At 49.8% G+C, this 21919-nt stretch overlaps 1 protein-coding gene across 2 annotated transcripts; it reads right to left on the minus strand.

Annotated features, from left to right (window-relative positions):
- Positions 1-1044: 1044 nt before the first annotated feature.
- On the minus strand, positions 1045-9016 carry WBP2 (WW domain binding protein 2). Of its 2 annotated transcripts, XM_058561660.1 has the most exons (8): positions 8902-9016; positions 6630-6738; positions 5283-5418; positions 4246-4338; positions 3232-3366; positions 2903-3025; positions 2332-2408; positions 1045-2198 (listed from the first exon to the last, which is right to left on the minus strand). In XM_058561660.1, exons 1-8 carry the CDS (start codon positions 8958-8960, stop codon positions 2145-2147), a joined length of 786 nt encoding a protein of 261 aa, XP_058417643.1. In that variant the 5' UTR covers positions 8961-9016; the 3' UTR covers positions 1045-2144. The 2 variants fall into 2 exon arrangements, with proteins under 2 accessions (XP_058417643.1, XP_058417644.1); XM_058561661.1 differs by lacking the exon at positions 3232-3366.
- Positions 9017-21919: the final 12903 nt, after the last annotated feature.

The following is a 21919-nucleotide window of genomic DNA, read 5'->3' on the forward strand; positions in this document are numbered from 1 at the left end:
CCCACAGGTGACATTCCACTGCAGGGATGGGGCAAAGCTATGCTGGGCAGGGACAGCCTTAAGGCCCCTGCCCCTACAAGGACGGTCAACATGGTGCTCCCGTCAAATGCCCCTGTAGGGCGGTTAGCCAACTCCAGGAGCTCCTGGGTGGGGCTGGCCAGAAGGAAGAGGCTGGAGAGGCAGCGCTGCCTAGCCTCTCCTGAGAGGGGGACTTGGTCCAGAAGGGACAGAAAAATGGATGCTTCAGTACTAGGCTTTTTTTTTTTTTTTTTTTTTTGGTGAGGAAGATCAGCCCTGAGCTAACATCCATGCTAATCCTCCTCTCTTTTTGCTGAGGAAGACTGGCTCTGAGCCAACATCTATTGCCAATCCTCCTCCTTTTTTTCCCCAAAGCCCCAGTAGATAGCTGTATGTCATAGCTGCACATCCTTCTGGTTGCTGTGTGTGGGATGTGGCCTCAGCATGGCCAGAGAAGTGGTGCGTCAGTGTGCGCCCGGGATCCGAACCCGGGCCGCCAGTAGTGGAGCATGCGCACTTAACCGCTAAGCCACTGGGCCTGGGCCGGCCCAGTGCTAGGCTTTCTGATGTCATGCCCAGAGCTTTCTTCCAGGCCAGGGCCTTGGGGGGGGGCTTTCTTCCAGGCCAGAGCTGTCCCTGGCTGGGCTTCATAGAGGCGCCCCTCTCACAAGCCCAGACGTGCTCCTCCCTCAGACACCTCTGAGCCTGACTGGGGCCAGAGCTGCAGTTCGAGGTGGCGACACAGCAGCCAGAGACACAGGAACTCACGTCCAGCCCTCCCACGCAGGGCAGTTGCTGGGCTGCACCAGGCCCAGGGAACTCTGCGGGTGGGCAGTTGCCGAGAAACCACCATGCAATAGACACTTGAGAGGCCTTAGTGTCCTGGGCCCAAATGGGCGGTGTGAACAAGGGACTCTCACACACATGGGGAGGGAACACTGCCTCCCTCCCCCGGGGGCCCTCAGCAGCCAGACAGCTCTCCTTCCTGAGAGCTCACCTCAGTCAACACACACACAGCCAGACGAGGTCGTTACTTCATTTTTACTACTTCGCATTTGCAGCAAACAAATCAAGGTGCAAACAGGGTTTATTTCACATTAATATATTAACTGGCTTCTTTTTTTGGTCAAATAAATAGGGAATTCTCTTTAAATAACCATCTCCTCATTTCACGGCCAGTCCAGGAGCAAATGAGAACAAATTTTAGTGCATCCAGGGGACATATCGCCAACCAGGCATGAAGCTTAAAGGAAGGGGGCAGGCCAAGGGGCTGGCGAGAGGTCGTGGTCAGCACACAACCCCAGGCCAGGCCCCAGGAGTCAGGGGCCCTGTCCCCAGCCCCCAAATGGCATGATGGGATGGACATGCATTCTCCAGTTCCAGTCCGAGAAGCCCCTTCTAGAGGGATGAGAAGACAAAGGGAACCAAATTCCAGAAACACGAGCAGGGAAACAGGGGGCTCCCTCCCCCAGCTGCAGTGGCTTGGCGTTCATGCCACCTACCCCCTGGCAGCTCACGATAAAGCTCCCCAAGTCACACAGTGGTGGCCAGAAAATGAGCAAGGACAGGACAGGGAAGGGAAGGCGTGTGTGACTGGGCTGGAGGCTGGCTAGGAATGGAATGTGAGCTGACAGTCTGCTGGGAAGGTGGCTTCCTGGGCCAGGCACAGACCAGAGTGGAGGGAATGTGAGGAGGGCCTGGCGGGGGCCCTCGGGAAGACACGCGGCTGGTCTGCTGGAGCTCGGGAGGCTGAGTATCAAGTGGCTACCAAAACGAGGGGCTGGACTGCAGTGGAGGAGGTGGCCAGAGAGTCCCTCTGTGGGTAGAAGCTGCTAGAGCAAGCCAAGAAGGAGGCGGATGCCCCGCGTGCCCGAGGAGAGCCCAGTGATGGTGGAGGGAAGGGCGCTGAGCAGTGCCTGGGCTCTGGGCTGGGTGGGAAGCTGCGAGGCAATGCTCCCAAGTCAAGGGGCTCCTCCTTGCCTCAACGCTAGTTCCTGCTAAGTGTTTTATAGTCAGACCTGGAAGAAGAACACGGCCCTCACATCAGCCCCTCAACGCCGGACTAGGCCCCAAGGGGAGGGGAAGGAAAGAGCGATGAGAGGCGGGAGGCAGGGGGCATGAGGAGTCTACTGAGTCTTCTTATCTTCTGGGGGGTAGTAGGGAGGTGGCGGAGGCTGGTTCTAAGGAAGGAAGAAAGATCACATTAGAAGGTTCAAAACAAGAGGAGTTCTCCCTCGCCCCTAAATCCCAGCACGCTGTGGCTGTGGGGGTTCCTCTGGCACCGTGGCCACCCCGCTCACCACCCCTGCTCACCGTGGGCATGTAGACGTTGTGGGGGTTGCCCGGGTTGTAATAGGCGCTGGCAGCTGCTTCTGCGGCCTTGGCTTCAGCTGTGAGAGCAAACACACTCGGGATAAGCCCTCGCGACAAGCCCTCCCCTCCTCTTCCAGCTGCCCCTGGAGCTCCTCTCAGCCCAGTGACCCCAGCCCCCCAGTGCTTGGGGTGGCTGGGGCTGAGGATCCAGTTCCATCAGTAAAACTGCGGTTAAAATTTCCTGAGCACTTACCATGTGTTACACTGTCCTTTCCAGTCCCTTTACCCCTCTCCTCATCTGATCCTCACCACTTCACCAGGTGGTACTGCTGCTACCTCTTTGTGGATGAAAAGACCGAGGCACCGAGGGAGACCTTCCCCACCCCAGGGCACACAGCTAGCTAAAGGACAGAGTGGGGCTGGAATCTAGCTCATCACCACCAGGCCACCACACTGCTGGTCCTCTGGGATAGTCCCTAGCCCAAAGGTCATTCATCATTTGGGGTTTCCGTGCAACCATGGGGAGGAGAGGGCTGGTCCCCCAGGACTGCAAGCAGCCCAGAGGCCTCACCTGCAGGAGTGGAGGGGACACCAGGGCCGCAGACTGGAGGTTCCATGGGCCCAGGGTAGGGCGGTGGCGGGGGCTGTACGTATCCCATGGCCCCGTCCATCATGGGAGGTCCTGGATAGAACTCTGCTCGGCAAGAGAGTGACAGGGACCCAGTGAGCAGCCCAGCCCCGGCTCCCTCAGCTGGCACCCTCCGACGCCTCTCCACCTTCTCCGTTAGTCCTGAAGCAAGTCAAAAAACAAGTCTCCCCTCTATAACCCCCTGGCCTGGATGGGGATAGTTAGTGGGTGGGTGGTTGGGGTAAGGGGTGGACAGCAAAGGACACACTCACCAGGTGGGGGCGGTGGATAGGGGTAGCCAGGAGGGCAGGGGTACATTCCATTGGCGACTGGCGGGGGAAAGACATAAGCCCCGCTGGGCATGTAAGAGTACCCATAGGCTCCACTGGGGGCTTCACCTCGAGAGGCTATAAGTACAAGGGGAGAGAGAAATGAGTGTCGCCTGCCTGCAGGGCTGGGGAGAGGGTGGCCCCACTGTCTGCTGAGGAGAGCTGCAGGGTCCCAGAAATGTGCACAGCAGACATGCCTTACCCCACTCCATTCCACTCCCCACCCATGCTTGAGTCAGCCTCTGTCAGGGACGAGGAGAGGGGTCCAGATGGGAAGAGAGGTCAGGAGGGGGAGACCAAGGAGGGGGTGGAGGGAGGGAAGGAGGGAGGCTCAGGGATGGGGTAAAGAATGGAGCCGGGTGAGGTGGCGGACGAGGTGAGGATGTCTGCCGAACACAGCCCTTGGTGATTTAAAATGGCTGTCTGATGGTGGCTTCATGGCTGAGTTTTTTGTTTTTATGAGTCCACAGTAAAATGTCCTTGAGTCCAAACAGCTTTGTCAAAATGTTCTATACCTGCTCCAGGCAGGGGAAACCCAGCCTTTCAGGTACAAGACAGAGTCAATGCTAACTACAAGCTTCCTTCCTCACTCCCAGCCCCGGTCAGCCCAGGGCCCAGAGACTCATCTCTTGAGTGCTTAAAAAACAAACAAAGGGCCAGCCCTGTGGCTGAGCGGTTAAATGCGTGCGCTCTGCTGCTGGCAGCCTGGGTTCGGATCCTGGGCGTGCACCGACGCACCGCTTCTCCGGCCATGCTGAGGCCGCATCCCACGTACAGCAACTAGAAGGATGTGCAGCTATGACATATAACTATCTACTGGGGCTTTGGGGGAAAAAATAAATAAATAAGTAAATAAAATTAAAAACAAACAAAAAAGCAAACAAATTCAAACAAACAAACAAAAACACCACACAGATTCAATGTGCCCCTGGTGCCTAATTTTTAGAGACTTGATACCTTGAGATGCCACCTGTAGCATCCTTTGTCCAAACTCGATGGCGCCCCCGGCCATAAAGGTCAACTTGTAAGATGTAGAGCCTTCCCAGCCACCTGAGAAGGGAACAGGGCATCCACAGTTCAGGAAAAGAACAAGAGTCACAAGTGAAGACACAGCTGAGACGGCAATGTGTTCTCTCCGAGCCCCCACTGGAAGGCTCCCATCCGCTGCCTTGGAGGCCTGTGGGAGAAGGGCTGGCCCTGCAGCTCCTGTCTCTTTGCCCGGGCTGCTTCTGGCCTGCTGCCCACACAGCACATGCCAGCGCTGCAGACTGGCCTGCCTCCTGCCCGGGCCGGCTTCACCCTTCAGAACAGGGGGCTTTTCCTTCTTGGAACAAAGTTGTCCTCTCATCCCCAGCCCTGTGAGTACAGCTGCACTAGGGCCTCCCACTCCCAATAAGGCAGCTTCCCAGGAGCAGGCACACTCAGCAACAACTGACGTTCAGGTTAAGAGCAGACCTCTCATCGTGAGGGGGCCTAAGGGGAACCGCTAGCTCCTCGACAGCAAGGTTGGGCCTGGCTGGGTGTGAGGGGGAAGGTGAGTTCGACACAGAGGTCCCTGGTGTCTGTGAAAGAGCCTGCCACCAAGCAGGGCCCCTCCAGGAGTCCAGAGGGGCAGCTGGCTCTTTTTGGCTCTAGGGAAAAGGCCCTTTCCAAGAACCTGATACAGGTGCTGCCCACATCTAAAATTTGAACACACTCCCCAGGTCAGAATAAGCATTTTTACTTAGTTTACAGTCATTTTGCTGATTTCGCTCTCTGAAAAGTGATCTGAGCTGCCATCTTTAGTGCCAGCATTTCCCAGCTCTTGGCAACTAAAACTCCACCCCTGCTGAACAGGTGGCAGCCCTCTGGTCTTGGAAGCTAATCCAGAGCCAGGAAGAGGCCACGGCTAGGATAATAAGGGTCCAAAGAGGACATCTTCAAGGCAAAGTCAGAGGCGCCCCAGAGCAGCTCTCTGGAAGCCGCTTTCGTGTCCCTGAGCCCCTGTCACCCACCTCCTGCTTCAGCCTTCACTGTTCCCTTGATGTAGTTTGCACCAAACACAGGCTGCTTAATCTCACAGTCTTTCATCAGATAAAAAGGCATCATGAAGGACTGCATGGCATCCTTCCCCTTGGACAGAAAGATGACCTGCAGGGAGGAAGGACAAGGGCCATCACCACACAAACCACAGCCCGCTTGGCCATCACTTCCTATGTGTGATGCCTGCTCTCAGCGCAGGGGTGGGCGGCCAAGCCAGGGTCCAGCAGCCCCAGAGCTCTCTCTGCACCAGACACTCTCAGAGAGGGTTTTTTAAAGTAAAAAGCCTTACATGCAGCCTGGCTGGAGAGGCCAGATGTGTATTCACAAGAAAAACGTGTTGCTCATAGACAGTGTATGTGAGAAGGACTGACTGCTCTGTCATTTAAGTGGTAGTGAGGAGGTGGTGGATATGGTGTGTAAGTGAAGGGGCCTGCAAAGATAGGGCAGAGGCAGGGAAGGACTCCTGAAGGGGGAGGTCTAGCCTGAGCTTCACAGAACTGAGAATGACAGAGTGCCAGGGGTGTGAGAATCCGAGAGAACGGGCTGTTGTAACTGTCCTGCAGACTCACTGCCCAAACAACAAGAGTCTCCCATCCTGCTCTTGGAGACCCTTCTGTTTTAAACCCATGACTTCAATCTGCGACTGAAGATGCCGACCTGAACCACCAGAGAGAGAGTTTTCAGACTCCCCTGTCTCCGCTAAGTCCTAGTGATGAAAGCTGGAAGATGTGCTCCTCTCTTCCAACCATCTTTAAGCCTAACTCTTAGGTAGCTATAGGCAGCAACCCTTTTCCAAGAATATCCATTTGTATTTCTCTGGAAGTCTGTCAGAGTCTGCCTGGGTAACTCTCAGGCAAGGTCCATTCTGCAGTTTCTCTCTGCACTTCCCCCTCTGCAGGGTTTTGCTGGGCTCTCTGCCCAGTCCAGAGGCTGTGGCCATGCTACTGTATCCTGTTTACCACATCTATCACTCTGGATGTGTATAAAGGCCTCATGGGCTACTCCTACAGATATCAAAACAATAATAGTCTCTCCCCTCCAGGCCTAGGTCAGCCCAGCAGCTGCATCCAACTAAATATTTTGCAGCACTAGCTTTGGAATGTGCATGGATTCCCCGCCCAGAGGTCAGTTCAGCTACACAAAGAGCCCAGTGGTTCCAGAACCTAGGAGCATGTGACAGAGAAACACGCAGAGTGAGGAACTAACATTCACCAGGGTCTGGAGGCCAATGGACTCACGAGGCTGAGCCTGACCTAAGACTCACAGCAACCTCCAGGAGCCACGAGCCTCCAAACAAAGCATCACGCTGTACAACTCACCCTGTAAGGGGTAAGGTAGACGGTGCCTTTCTTGGTCCCTCTGAAGGCCTCTGGCACAGTCTTCATGTCATTGAACGTAAGTTCTACATGATCATAGGACATTAGGATGCTGTGATGAGAAAAGAGGAAAGGCCCTGATGAAACAGCGTGGAGTCATAATCTGTTACCACCCAGTGGCTGGACCCTCCTGGTAAGCAGCTGCCCATTAGCATGTTAGTTAGTTGCCTGACATGTCATCTCTTATAACTGTTTCAACATTGCTGCAAGGAAACTATTAATATAGCCATGGAAGAGATGAGTAAGTTGGGGTTCTACAGAATTCCCCCAAACCCCACTCATACAGCACCCAAGTGACCAGCGCAGTAGAGCTTCGGGCTCTGGAGACGCCATAATCCCTCAAATCAGGTTAGATTATCCAGGTTAACGCTTCCATTTTCTTCTAAGTCTTTATGATCGGTGTTCTGTTTTTGTTGGTTTGTTTCTTTAAGCCTGATATATAAACATTTTAAGACATGACTCTACATATTACACAAGGGTTTACTTTGGGGTTTCTTTAAACCCGGGTCTGCAGTGATGTCAGTTCATGAAGCCCTGGAGAAGATTGTGTAAGTGCATTTCTCCAGAAGAATCCACATTTTCATCACTCTCACAGGGGTTCATGACTTGAAGAGTAAGGTTCTTACTCTTTTACACATTTTGCACATCAAATTTTAAATGCTGAATGTAAATTTCAATTACTGTTTACACAATTTTTTCAGAAAGGAGGCTGAGGCATTTCCAAAACAAGGCACTTTACTATTCAGCAGCACTGAGCCCTAAGACAGGTAGGAGGCCCAGCAGAATAGATGCATTCTTGTTCCAGAAAAATCCCACTGAAAGAGAAAGTAAAACAGTCCCAGGAGATGTTACCAAATGGCATCAAAAGGGTTTGTCGGGGCCCAGGACTGGTTCGCACAAAGAGAAGTTACAAATCAGGAGCAATGTGAGGTGTCTCTGATTATAAGATAACAAGGTCCAAGTTTACACAGTTCCACCTGTCTTCTTCCTCCTCCCAAATATCACAACTTTCTTCACTGGGGAGGGGTAAGTGAAAAGAGGAAGGGTACCAGAAAAGAGAAGGACAGCTCAGAGAAAAAAGGTCATTACCAGGAACAGGCTGGTCTGGCAGACCCTCAGCAGGTAAGATGGAGGGCAAGTCAGCTTTCTGAGGTCAGGGGCACCCTAGGCATTCTCCTCTGACTCATCAAGCACTCCCAGGTGACAGGCCCCAGGCTGGGTGCTGGCCTTAGCCAGCTACAAGGCTCTGATCTTACCAGTCTCCTCTGGTGACTCAGGTTCCTGCTAAGCTCCTTCTGCCTTCAAGAGACACCTCAGGGTCAGCATAGCTCAACCAGGGCCGGCTGGTCTGATTCTCAATGCCCCAAGAACAAGAGGAAAGAGGAGCCATCCAAGGAGCCCAAAGGTGGGAGGAGAGACAGAACTGACTGGTGGGTGGGGAGACAGAACCTTGAAGTTGGGTGACCTCTGCTTTGGGGAGTGACCCAAACCAACAAGCATTCAAGTGAAAGAGGCAAGGGACCAACCTGTACAAGGACCGACACCGTGCCAGGAACTGTGTTAGACATCTGACAAACGTTATCGATTTAATTTCGCCTTTGGGCCTCAGTTTCTCATCTGGAAACTGAGCAGTTCTGGAATATACCAGAAGGCTATTTACTGGTAGTTAAGCCTACTGACTTTGAAGTCAAGGCTCCTTTCCTGGAATCTCCTCTCTGTTACTTACAGCTCTGTGATTTCAGGCAAGTTATTAACCTCTCTGTGCCTCAGTTTCCCTAAATATAAAATGTGTACAATAGTACCCGCCGCACAGGATCTACGTATTAAATAAGGTAGAAGAAATGCAGAAACGTAGTAACGTAATAACGTAGTATACGCCCAACAAATGGGAATTATTTCTGCCTGAGGTTCTTCTCATCTGTTAAAAGTCACCGACTCTGGGAAACGGGCCCAAGAACGATCCCTAGGCCCCACCTGTCTTCCCAAACGCCGTCCCCGTCCAGCCGCCCCACCCCATCCGATCCCAGCCCACAGCGGAACGCGACCTCCCGGCCCCTCCCCCACGACCCCCACCTTCCTCTAGCCCCGCCCTCGGCCTTCACTCCCGCCCCCCACAGCTCCCCATCAGTTTTCTGTCCCCCTCAGAGTTATTCGTCGACGCCCACCCCGTCGACGCCCACCCCGGTCCCCCAGGATCCTTCCGCAGTGTTTTCACCTCTCAGTGTTGTTGACGATCACTCCGCCGCCCTCCGAGTGATTCTTGTTGAGCGCCATAGTCTCGGAGAGGGGCCCCGAGACTCGCAACGCAGTGAGCTTGCGCCCCTCTTCGGCCCGCCCCTAGTGGCGTCGGTCGTATTAGAGTCAGCCAATCACAGCTCTCGCACGGAAGCTGGCTCAACCACGTGATCCCCGGCGTCACGTGGTAACACAGTAGTTAACTCCCTCTCCCCCTCTCCCCCACTTTCGCTTGCGTCACTAACAAGTTGAAGACTACAGTTGTTCAACCTCGGCCTACGCGCTCTCCACCCCCAACCCGGTCCTTAGCGGGACCAGAATAAAGTTGGTACGACGCAGGAGAATTAACCGTAAAGGCCCTGGACGCAAAAGCTCGTACCCGCAGAATGGGGACTGTAACCTAAACCTGGTGTGTGGAGTTACTTACTGGGATACCATTCACTCAGTAACGTTTATGGAGCACTTACTATGTGACTTGGCCTCCAACTTGTATGGTCACTGAGCCATATAGATGAGTGCAAGATTCAGTCTGTTCTAGGATGTGGTGGGCTGGTCGACTGGCAGAGAAGAGTCAGGAAGAACTGTCATCTCTTTCATGAAATCAAACCCGGACCCTCCGAGGTGGGCGGGGAGAATCTCCGTGTGTGTGTGGGGGGGGGCCCTGGGCCTGGGCCTGGGCCTGGGCCTGGCGCCGGGACCTGAATCCTCTGCCAAATTTATTGTCGGGTCTGCCGCCTGCACCACAGCTGACCTCATGGTGGCGGTGTTCCCTCTAGAATGCTCTGGCTTTGTCTTCCAGCCCGCCTACAAGGTTTGCAGCGTCCCCGCTTGAAGATTTAAACAAGATTCGGAGTAACTGATTGGAACTGGGTACAGTGCGAGACCGGCAGCTTACAAAACGGGTGACTCATTTCAGCTTGTGACCCAGCACTGGGCGGCCTCCACTCTGTTGTAGTTATGTAAACTCCCCCCACCTCCGAGGGGGATCTTTAAGGGGAAATATGGGGGGGGGGTCTCACTCCCCACGTGGCGGTGCTGCTGCACCATTAAACTTAAGGGCAAAGAGTTTGATTTTAAGCAGACAGCTGATTTCCTGACACGTGAGGGCCAACTTCAGAAATCCACCTGCTTGATTTACCTTTTGAGTGAGATTCCTAGATGAAGGATCAAAAACTGGGAAAAAATAATGAAACAAGTAATGGCCTTATGTGAGGTTTTATGCAAAACCAAGTTGGACCTTACAGGACAAGTGCAGTGAAGTAGTGCATAATGAACTCTGCCCCAGATGGTTAGGTTAATTTTCACACATGCAATCTATGCAGCCATTGAAAGAAATGAAGGGGCCGGCCCTGTGGCTTAGCGGTTAAGTGCTCTAGCTCTGCTACTTTTGGCCCCGGCTCAGATCCCCGCACGCACTGATGCACCCTGTGTCCTGCCATGCTGAGGCGGCACCCCACATACAGCAACTAGAAGGGTGTGCAACTATGACATACAACTATCTACTGGGACTTTGGGGAGGAAAAGGTGGGGGGTGGAAGGAGGAGGATTGGCAATAGATGTTAGCTCAGGGCCTGTCTTCCTCAGCAAAAAGAGGATTGGCATGGATGTTAGCTCAGGGCTGGTCTTCCTTACAAAAAAAAAAAAAAAAAAAATGAAGTGACATTCTGTGTGCTGACGTGGAAAGATTGCCAAGGTTTGTTAAGTACACAATGGTGTATAAATATACTTGTATAAAAAATAGGATCTAGATATAGATAAAATTTCTGAAAAGATTCACCACACACTGTTTTTGGCATTATCCCATTGAGGCATGGGTCTGGGAATTGGGGTTGGCTGGTGACTCAGTGTGCAAATATTATTAATAAATTTCAAAAAGAAAGGGAAAATCCACCCAGTAATGGGTATATAAGAATGGCTGCTTTAAGGACCATAGAAGGGAAGGTGGGGCAATAGTCCAGCCCCACCCCAACCCCTTTGTGGAACTGGGTTGGTGGCAGAAGCAGATGCAGGTTTTGTGGGGTCTGTATCTTAGACAATTTTGGAGGCCCTGTTTAAGAGCTAGAGTACACAATCATGAATACACAGTGCTGTGGCCACAGTGAGGCGTCCTGACAGGAGGGCAAATGTGATGAAAAGGAAGTTAGAGTGGATGGGCCGGCCCTGTGGCTTAGCAGTTAAATGCTCGCACTCCGCTACTGGCGCCCCGGGTTCGAACCCCGGGCACGCACTGACGCACAGCTTCTCCAGCCATGCTGAGGCTGCGTCCCACATACAGCAACTAGAAGGATGTGCAACTATGACATACAACTGTCTACTGGGGCTTTGAGGAAAAAGAAAAAAAGGAGGAGGATTGGCAATAGATGTTAGCTCAGAGCTGGTCTTCCTCAGCAAAAAGAGGAGGATTAGCATGGATGTTAGCTCAGGGCTGATCTTCCTCATAAAAAAATAAATAAATAAATTTTTTAAGAAAAGGAAGTCAGAGTGGAAAGAGATAGCAGGCTTAACAGATTCTGGCTTAAATGTCCAACTTTTGCAAATTTTATAGAAACGTATGACCATGTGAACACATTGTTAGGGCCGCTCCCAGTGGTGGAGGGGGTGGTTGTTTCTAGTACCCACCCTGAGAGGCTCAAGGGCAGTTCAATGCTGAACCAAGGCGTCAGCAAAAGACCAAGGTCTCTGAACTTGGACCTCTTCTGCCTTCTGGTCCACCTAGCTCTGCCTGTTTCCAGAAATAATCACTTTTCACTGAGCTGTAATTGCTCCTGTTTTCCAGACCAGAGCTTCTTGAACCATGTGCCAAGCAAGATTATGCCTGAGGTATTGCTCCCATCACACCAGGACAGCTAGGTGGGGTTCAGGGTGACTGGGCCCCTGAACTAGTCACCTCTTGATCCCCAAAAAGCTCCATCTGTTTGCCCCAGTGAGTGGAACAGACATCATTTGTGCTGAACACATAATTATTTTCTGTATGTTCCACAACATTAACAAGATTAGGGAGCATTCAAAGGATACTATCAAGAAAGCAAAATGAGGGCCAGCCCAGTGGCGCAGCGGTTAAGTGCACACGCTCCGCTGCCACGGCCCTGGGTTCGGATCCTGTGCGCTCACCAATGCACTGCTTGTCAAGCCATGCTGTGGCGGAGTCCCATGTAAAGTAGAGGAAGATGGGCACGGATGTTAGCCCAGGGCCAGTCTTCCTCAGCAAAATGAGAAGGATTGGCAGATGTTAGCTCAAGGCTGATCTTCCTCTCTCACACACACACACACACACACACACACACACACAAACCAAAATGATAACCCACAGAATGGGAGAAAATATATGCAAATCATATATTTGATAAGGGACTTCTATTGGGAATATATAAAGAACTCTTATGACCCGCTAATAAAAAGACAACCCAATTAGAAAACTGGCAAAAGATTTGAATAGACATTTCTCCGAAGAAGATATACAAATGGCTAATAAGCACATGAAAAGAAGCTCAACATCATTAGTCATTAGGAAGATGCAAATCAAAACCACAATGAGATTTCACTTCACAGTCACTGGGATGGCTATAATCAAAAAGTCAGGGGGCCGGCCCAGTGGTGCAAGCGGTTAAGTGCGCACACTCCGCTGCTGCGGCCAGGGGTTCGCTGGTTCAGATCCCGAGCGCGCACCGAGATACCACTTGTCAAGCCATGCTGTGGCGGCATCCCGTATAAAGTGGAGGAAGATGGGCATGGATGTTAGCTCAGGGCCAGTCTTCCTCAGCAAAAAGAGGAGGATTGGCAGATGTTAGCTCAGGGCCGATCTTCCTCACACTCACAAAATAAAGTCAGATAATAACAAGTATTAGTAAGGAAATGGAAAATTGGAACCCTCATACACTGCTGCTATGTAAAATGATACAGCCACTTTGGAAAATGGTCTGGCAGTTTCTCAAAAAGTTAAACATAGATTTACCATATGATCCAGCAATTTCACTCTTAGGCATATACCTAAAAGAAATGAAAACGTATGTATACACATAAACTGGTATATGAATACTTATAGCAGCATTATTATAATAGCCAAAAGGTGGAAACAATCCAAATATTCATCAAATGATAAATGGATTAAAAAAATGTGGTATATCCATACAATGGAATATCAGCCATAGAAAGGAATGAAGTGCTGATACATGCTACAACACTGATAACCAGTATGAAATATCTTATGATGCCAGAAAGTAAGAAAATGCTCAATAAATAATGAGGCCGTATGATCCAGCAATCCCACTTCTTGGTATATAGCCAAAAGAATTGAAAGAAGGATCTCGAAGAAATATTTGCACACTCATGTTCATAGCAGCATTATTCATAATAGCCAAAATGTAGAAGCAACCCAAATGTCCATTGACAGATGAATGGATAAACAAAATGTGACATATGCATACAAAGGAATACATGCAGCCTTAAAAATGAAAGAAATCCTGTCACAGGCTACAACCTGGATGATCCTGGAGGACATTATGCTAAGTGAATTAAGCCAGTTGCAAAAGGACAAATGTTATATGATTCCACTTAAATGAAGTATCTAAAGTAGTCAAACTGATAGAAATAGAAAGTAGAGGGCCAGCCCCGTGGCTTAGTGGTTAAGTGTGTGCGCTCCGCTACTGGCGGCCCGGGTTCGGATCCCGGGCGTGCACCGACGCACCGCTTCTCTGGCCATGCTGAGGCCGCGTCCCACATACAGCAACTAGAAGGATGTGCAACTATGACGTGCAACTATCTACTGGGGGGCTTTAGGGGACAAAAAGGAGGAAGATTAGGCAATGGATGTTAGTTCAGAGCCGGTCTTCCTCAGCAAAAAAAAAAAAGAGGAGGATTAGCACGGATGTTAGCTCAGGGCTGATCTTCCTCACAAAAAAAAAAAAAAAGAAAGTAGAATGGTGGGTACCAGAGGCTTAGGGGAGGGGGAAGGGGGGAGTTGTTGTTTACTGGGACTACAGTTTCAGTTCAGTAAGATGAAAAAGTTCTGGAGCTCTGTTTCACAACAATGTAAATATACTTAACACTATTGAATTGTACATTTAAAAATAGTTAAGATGATAAATTTTATGATATATGTCTTCTACCACAATAAAAAATAATTTGTTATAAAAAGTGACCATTTACTAGACCTCAAAGCGAGATTCAAAAACTTCCAAAGGATCAATATTGCACAGATCTTGTTCTCTGTCCACCTTGCAATTAAATTAGAAATAAATAAACTACAACATCAGTAAACCCATATGTTTAGAAACTGTTTTAAGCTGTCAAATCATTTATCCATCAAAAAGAAAAATACAAGTCAAAAGAAAAAAACGATTGGGAAGCAGTTTATCAGATGGTAGCTTTCCTTTTTTTTTTTTGCCTTGACCCACAGTACGAAATACATTTTATATCAAGACCGAATACACACAGAAGTATATTTATAAGTGAAACTGAAAGAGTAAAAACTTCTTTGGGACTGAAAGAGTAAAAATCAGCTCAGACTAAAATAGAAAAAGCCCTGCAGTTAATCAGGCTGGGAGGAGAGACACAGATAAAGCCTGCAGCAAGCTAGGCTAGCAGGGAGCCTGGTTTATCCCGAGCTCAAGCCGCAGTTGGAAGATGGCATGACCACCTCGTCTCTCAGCAACTGCTGCTGTCTTACCAATCTTACCCCTAGACAGGCTTTGCAATGCCCAACTATTAGTGGGCGCGTCCCAATACTAAACTGCTCACCTCGTGACAGCACCAATGCCTCATTAAACCCCACTGCTTCTAATGCCTGCTCACAAACAGCAACCACTCCAGAACTGATCCCGCTCCCTGTTGTAGACCCTCCTCAGAATCCTTTGGAACCCGAACATGACAAAATCTGCTTGCCTCCTTCCTCTGGTGGAGGGACGGGCATCCTGCAGGAACCCTGGAGTCTGTGCCTCCTGTTGCCCGGCTCATGAGGCTTTACCAAAACAACTTCCTGAGACAATGCCTACCCGCACCATGTGCTGCTGAAGCACACTTTTCTGCCGCGTTAGTGATGAGCGCGTGGAAAAGTCTTATTGCAATCTTGCATGCAAAGGAAAGGGCCCCTGGTGGGCCAATTCAGAGGTTCCCTCTTGGAAGGGATATTTTACAAGAAAAGGGAACTGTCAGAGAGCCACTGTTCTGCCAGAGGTCACCGGGCTCCTGACTGAAGACAGCTGGGTGGATGGGTAACTAATTTCCGAGAACAAATTTTAATGCAATTAAAGTTTATCCAAGAATTGCTTAAGCATTTTATCATGAATGCTATTTTTTTCCCCAGAAGGAGACTGAATTATGTCAGCTGAAGAAAAACAAGATTTGTCCCAGGTTTGGGACAATGTTTATTTTATATTGTGATATACGCTGAGATTTTCTATTATATTTTGTCATTTAAAAATTGCTAATTGTTATGCATTAAATTGATTTTGCAATCCTCAGCTTGAAAATCCCCATTCCAGAAGAAAGGATGGGGGTGAGGGTAGGGGTGGAGAGATGGGAGGAGGAGAGGAGGAGAATGCTGGAATCGAGGAGAATATTGCCATCCCCATCAGAGACTGGGACCTGCATTGTCCATCCTGGAGCTGAAACTGCCCCATATTTATGGTTCCCAAATCAGTATGCTCAAGAGTTGTATCAGTGTGATTTAGGTAATTCTCAACCTCCTGAGGTGGCAGGATCGTTTTTTAATTTTAATTTTTATTTATTTTATTTATTTATTTTTTTGAGGAAGATCAGCCCTGAGCTAACATCTGATGCCAATACTTCTCTCTTTTTTGTTTTTTCCGGGGGGAAGGAAGATGGGCCCTGAGCTAACATCCGTGCCCATCTTCCTGTACTTTATATGGGACGCCGCCACAGCATGGCTTGACAAGCAGTGCGTCGGTGCGCACCCGGGATCCAAACCTGCAAACCCTGGGCCGCCCTAGTGGAGTGCGCGCACTTAACCGCTGCACCACCAGGCCGGTCCCAGGATAGTTTTTATAGATAATAAATTTTTGCTTCTCTCTTCATGTGGTAGGAGGCTCCAAAGACTCAGAGCATTTTTCCATCTCTGAACAAAGAAGGTAGGCAAGACTTCTTGCTATCAGTGTGGCTTGTGGGCTCTCTGTCAGTTGTTGTTCTCAGCTCTGGCTGAACACAGAAGTTACCAGGTGATTTGAAGGTACAAAGGCCCAGGCTTTTGTTTGGAGTCAAGGCCTATTGTGTGTGGCTGGGGCTGTAGGAGCTGGAGGGGGCAAAACGGCTGGACCTAGAGAGGGAAGGGCTGCTTTCCAGAGCCCAGGGACAGGAGCAGAGTTTGGGGAATTCTCCAGTGGTAGCACCCCTACCCTGCTCCCACACGGCAATCCCAAGAGGTGGGGTGTGGTCACTAGGGGGCCTGAACACCAGGAACTGTGGTTTTGGGGTTGTGTGAAAGGGTGCAGTCAGGAGACAGAAACCACACCAGCTATCTGAACAAAGAGAATTTACTAGCAAGACTTAACATAGGTATAAAGCTGGGCACGTCACTTTAAAGTTAGGGAGCTAGAGAACTAAAAAAGGTGAAACAAAGAATTGTAAGTTGTCCCAGAGGTGCAGGAAGCAGCCAGGGCTGGGGGGCCAAAGGGCGAATAATTAAGGAATGATTAAAACAGAGAAGCCTGAAGGAAGAGGCTTTGGGAACTAAAACGCAACCTTCTGAGGAGGGGCCATGCCCGCTGGGTTGGTGTCTCTGAAGGGGGCTCGAGGCAGCTGGTTCTGCAAGGATTGGAAAAACTACAAAGTGCATTTAGCTGAGGAGCTGCAGCTGCCCAGGTGAAGAAGCCTTCCTGTGATGATTGTGGAGCAGGGAGCAGCAGGGAAGTGGCCAGCCCCTTCTCCTCCAGCCCTGCAGGCCCTCCAGCACCCCTTGTTGGCAGACCCGGGCAGGGAGCAGCAGTCAGAGGAGAAATGTGGCTGGCAGAATCCCAGCCCCGGCATCACAGAGCCAATTTTAGAGGGTAGGTGTTTGGGTTGAATTGTGTCCCCCCAATTCATATGTTGAAATCTCTTGACCCCTAGTACCTCAGAATGTGACCTTATTTGGAAGTAGGGTTTGCATACATAATTAGTTAAGACGAGGTAATTAGGGTGGGCCCTAATCCAGTATGACTGGTGTCCTTATAAAAAGGGGAAATTTGGACACAGTTATGCACACAGGGAGAATGCCATGTGATGACAAAGGCAGAGATCCACAAGCCAAAGATTGCCAAATATTGTCAGCAAACCACCAGAAGGTAGGGGAGAGGCCTGGAACAGGTTCTCCCTCACAGCCTCAGAAGGGACCAACCCCGCCAACACCTTGATTTCAAACTTCTGGCTTCCAGAACTGTGAGAGAATAAATTTCTGTTGTTTAAGCCACCTAGTTAGTGGTACTTTGTTAATGACAGCCCTAGCAGACTACCACAGTGGGTTTGGAGCAGAAATACAATAGTTTGGTGCAAACCCCAAAACTTGCTTGGCCAGGGGAAAGGAGGCTCATCATGTAATGACCACTTGGTGTCAGACAATGGGCATCTCAGAGGCTGCCCCAGGGGACAGAAGATTCCTATCCCGTGAAGGAGCTCTCCTACTCCCTGGCACCACGTAAACCCCAGATTATCTTTCTACCGAGGGGAAGAGCCCCCCCCCCCGCCCCAAATGTGCCTGAGGTTGAATTTCTTACCCTCTTGGCCAAGGACAGCTCATAATCCAATTTTATTTGATTTAGGAAAAATACCAAAGTTGACATTTCTTGTATCTGAGTGTTATGGAACAAATTCATGCTTGATACACCACATTTTTTCACTCAGGCAGTTGTCTTCCTTCAAATAAGCCAGAGAGAGAGAGAGAAAACTCTTGATAACCCTCAACTTTCTGCCATTTGCTATTGGTTGGTTGAGATGCAAAGACGGAGTGGCAGATGCCATGTGAGGCATTGGTGATGTGGAAGTGAGCTATTTCGGGGTGCATCATTTTGGACGTGGGCATTACAGTAACACAAGTTCCTCGCTCCTCCATCAGGAGGCAGAGCCAGGGCACAGCTGGGGCTGTTTCTGGTTGCTATGGAGATGAGCCCCACCCCGTGGTTTCCAGTCAAGACCTCCCTGCTCTGTCAAGTTCCATTTCCCCAGGCACAGCTGCAAGGCCTGTTCTGAGCGATTCCTGCTGAAGGAGTGTTTACACAGACCTCCTGCTGTCCATTTCCATTTCAGTGCCTCCAAAACCCCGGAAAGCCATGAAGACGCAGGCGTCACCTCTGAAGGTGACCCCACCCCGGCACCAAGGAGCCACGCCTGGAGGGACCTGTCTGTAGGCGCCAGCTTAGGGAAGGAGGGACTGGGAGAGGCTCTTGTGGGTCCGGGCCTGTTCCTGCTATTTCTGGGTCCTGCTTTCCAGAGTTGGCAGGGGAGGGCTCCTCTCCATCTCCCTGGGAAGATGCAAGGTCCTTCTCATCGTCTTTCTTCCCTCCTTAAACCTATTTCTCAACTAAATTCCAGAGTGACTTTAAATTTTGAAAGCTGATTGTATTGTTTCCCCATGTGAAAGCTTTTTATGGCTTCCACTGCTCCTGGGAAAAGTCCAGAATCCTTACCAGGCTCTGCCCTGCCAGACCCGGCCTGTCTGCTTCATGCACTTGCTCCTCTTCCTATAGTCTGGTGCCCTGGAGGGCTCTGGCGCAGTCCCTGCCCACCCCCATCCTTCTCGTCTCGCTAACACCTCCTTGTCTTCCAGGCCTCAGCTGTCTCTTCAGGGAGGTCCTCCTGGAAATGCCCCTCCCTCAGCCCTAGTAGGGCCCCTTTTCATGGCCACTGTTTTTTTCTTTCTTTTTTTTCTGGTCTCCAGGAAATTTGTGTTTTGTTTTGTTTTGTTGTAGTGTAGGGGAGGCAAGACTTTTCCTCTATCTTAGGGTCTCTGGCTGGGCCTGAGAGTTAAGTTGACATAAGACAGATTAATAAGAGAAAAGCATACAAATTTTATTTTGACTTGTACATGGGAGCCTTCACAGGAAAATGAAGACCCAAAAACTTAGGCCTAAGTGCTTATATACTAGGTCGAACAAAGAGTAGTAATTGTGGAAAAGCAACTAAAATATATGAGCAAGCTAAAGGAACATGAGAGTTACTTTAGCAAGGCTGGTTTGCACAGACGTCTCTCAGCCTCAACATCCCATCTCTGGTGATAAGAATGTTCTTTTCCTCCTGGTATGGAGGGTGCATCTTTCACATGGAATTTTATCTCCTCTTGTCAGGAAGAAAAGGGGAGGTCAGAATGCCCTTCTTGCATCTGTTGTTTTTCAAGTCTTTTTAGCGCGAAAGAGTCAATACGCCAAACCAGTATATTTTGGGGAGGCATGTTCTGGACCTCCTTAGTGGTAAAATATACATAACATAAAATTTACCATTTTTACCGTTTTCAGTGTACAATTTGATGGCATTAAGTCCATTCATGTTGTTGTGCAGCCATCACCACCATCCATATCCAGAACTTTGTCATCATCCCAAACAGAAACTCTGTCCCCATTAAATACTAACTCGCCACTCCCCCCCCAGTTCCAGTCTCGGGTAACCTCTTTTCTACTTTCTGTCTCTATTAATTTGCCTATTCTAGGAACCTTATATAAGTAGAATCATACAAGATTTGTCCTTTTGCATTTGGTTTATTTCACTTAGTATAATGTCTCCAAGGTTCATCCATGTTGTAAGCATGTGTCAGAATTTCCTTCCTTTTTAAGGCTGAATGGTATTCCATTGTATGTAAATACCACATTTTGTTGATCCATTAATCTGTCCACAACACTCGGTTGTTTCCACCCTGTGGCTGTGGTGAATAAGGCTGCTATGAACGTGGGTGTGCAGGTATCTGTTCGAGCCCCTGCTTTCAGTTCTTTTGGGTATATCCGTAGAGGTGGAGTTGCTGCCCTTTTTTTCATAGTGCTATCACAGCTGCAGTCATCCTGCAGCCGCTTGTGTGGTTCCTGTGAGGGCAGGGGCATCTCTCTTTGGGTCACTTACTGCCGTATCCCCAGCACTGAGCACAGTGCCCACACTGAATAAATATCATTGAATGAGTGAGTGAAAGTATCCAGTCTTAGCGGATGGGGCAAAATGTAGTGTCCTGGCAAACTTAGGTCTGGGCTAGTCTTAGCTCCTGAAGAACAGATCCAGGGATCCCCCAAGGATTGACAAATCTTCCAAGAGTATCAATTTTACTCAATTATTCAGGAGAATAATAAAATAATAACACTTATTGAAGGCTCACTCTGTGCCAGGATATGTGCCAAGCACTCTGCCTAAATTATCTCATTTAATCCTCAAAATAATGCTACGTGGTTCTACTCTTATCCCTATTTTACAAGTGGGGAAACTGAGTCATGGAGGGACTAACTTCCTTGCCCAAAGGCATACAGGTAGGAAATGGCTGAAGTGGAATTTTTAGCCAAGACTTTCCGATTCCAGAACTCACACACAAAACCTTTCTCCATTGCTGGGGCAGAAAAGCAACTTCTTATATTCAAGCAAAATCAGAGATATTATGGAGTAAATTCAAAATTTGAATTTCATTTAGAGACAAAGCACACAGGACATCAAAGCATGTTTCCTGCCTGCCTCAGGACTCGGTTCCATGTACCTCTGAGCCTGTGTTGGGTGTGAGCTCCTTCCCGGCCCCTTCTCTGAGGGCACTGGGGAAGGAGGGTGAAGCTTGCACTCTGGACAAAGCCCATGATCACCACCCAGGGCGTCCTGCAGTTCTTATGCAGCTTCTGCAAGATGTGTCTGCACAGAAAGGGAGTGACCTTGTGTTCCAGATTTTGAATGTTGGCATCAAATGGGAATGTGTGTGTTGGGTGTGGGGCTGAATGGGACACAGACCCTGTGGCTAAATGCTATTTTTCTCCCTGGGGAAAAACCCAGCCCCAGCCCAGCAGAGCCGTCTGCAAACCTCCACCCCTCCTAGTTCAGCCCCATCATCCTGGCCAGTCCCCCCTATTTAGCCACAGTCTCAGTCCAGCCTCACCCTGTGCCTGGGAGGAGGGGAGGTGAAGGAAGACACTTCTGTGAGTGTTCGTTGGGAGGGTACAAGGAGGAGGACGATGACGAGAGGAGAGGGAAGAGGATGGGTCTGCTTTCCTCCTGGAGTGTGGGGAGGCGGTGGGAGCAGTTCGGGATGCAGGATCAGCAGTCCACAGCTGCCAAGAGGGGATTGATGCTCAAGTCTGTCGCTCAGTCTGTTGTTTGGAACTCCAGAGCTCATTTTCCCACAGAAACTAAGCTCAAGTGGAGATTGGCTCCCAGCCTGGGCCAAAGGAGCCAGATTCAGCTAATAGCAACACAGCCTCAGAAGACCCTTCACACTCTCCGCTGTTGTCTGTGACTGGTTGGCGGGGGTGCTGGTGGGAGCTTTGGAGACCACAGATCCTGGGGCAGCTCTGCCAAGGGCTCTGGTGGCTATGGAAACTGGGACCTGGCCAAGGGCAGCTTTTATACAGGCGACAGCGCTGGGAAGAAGGGTGTGTATGTGTGTGTGTGTGAATGTGTGTGTGTGTGTGTATTTAGACATTTCTAAGCACAGGACATACTTAAGCTGTGGAACATGGAGCAAGTGTCCTGGGCTGGGTAGCCTTGGGCAGCTCCTGCATGTCTCTGTGCCTCAGTTTCTTCATCTGGAAATGGTAGTGTTAGAAGGTTTGGACTAGATCAGTGGTGTTCTAACATCTTTTCTGTTAAACCATTTCTCTTTTTTCAAGCAATCTCAGGTAAAATCTGTTGGCAGGGGCAGTGGGGGGCTAGCCCATCAGATTTCCCCCTCCCACTCTGCCAGCCTGCCCTGCCTCAGTGCACCTCCTCAGAACTCTAGGTCTTCTCAGAGTATTGTTTGAAAAGTCACTGAGCTGGATCCACACACACAAACACACCGACATACACCCAGGCACCCGGGCAGACACGCAGACATACATACTAATACACACACATAGGCA

The sequence above is a fragment of the Diceros bicornis genome, chromosome 18, assembly GCF_020826845.1.
Source record: "Diceros bicornis minor isolate mBicDic1 chromosome 18, mDicBic1.mat.cur, whole genome shotgun sequence".
NCBI classification, from domain to species: domain Eukaryota; kingdom Metazoa; phylum Chordata; class Mammalia; order Perissodactyla; family Rhinocerotidae; genus Diceros; species Diceros bicornis.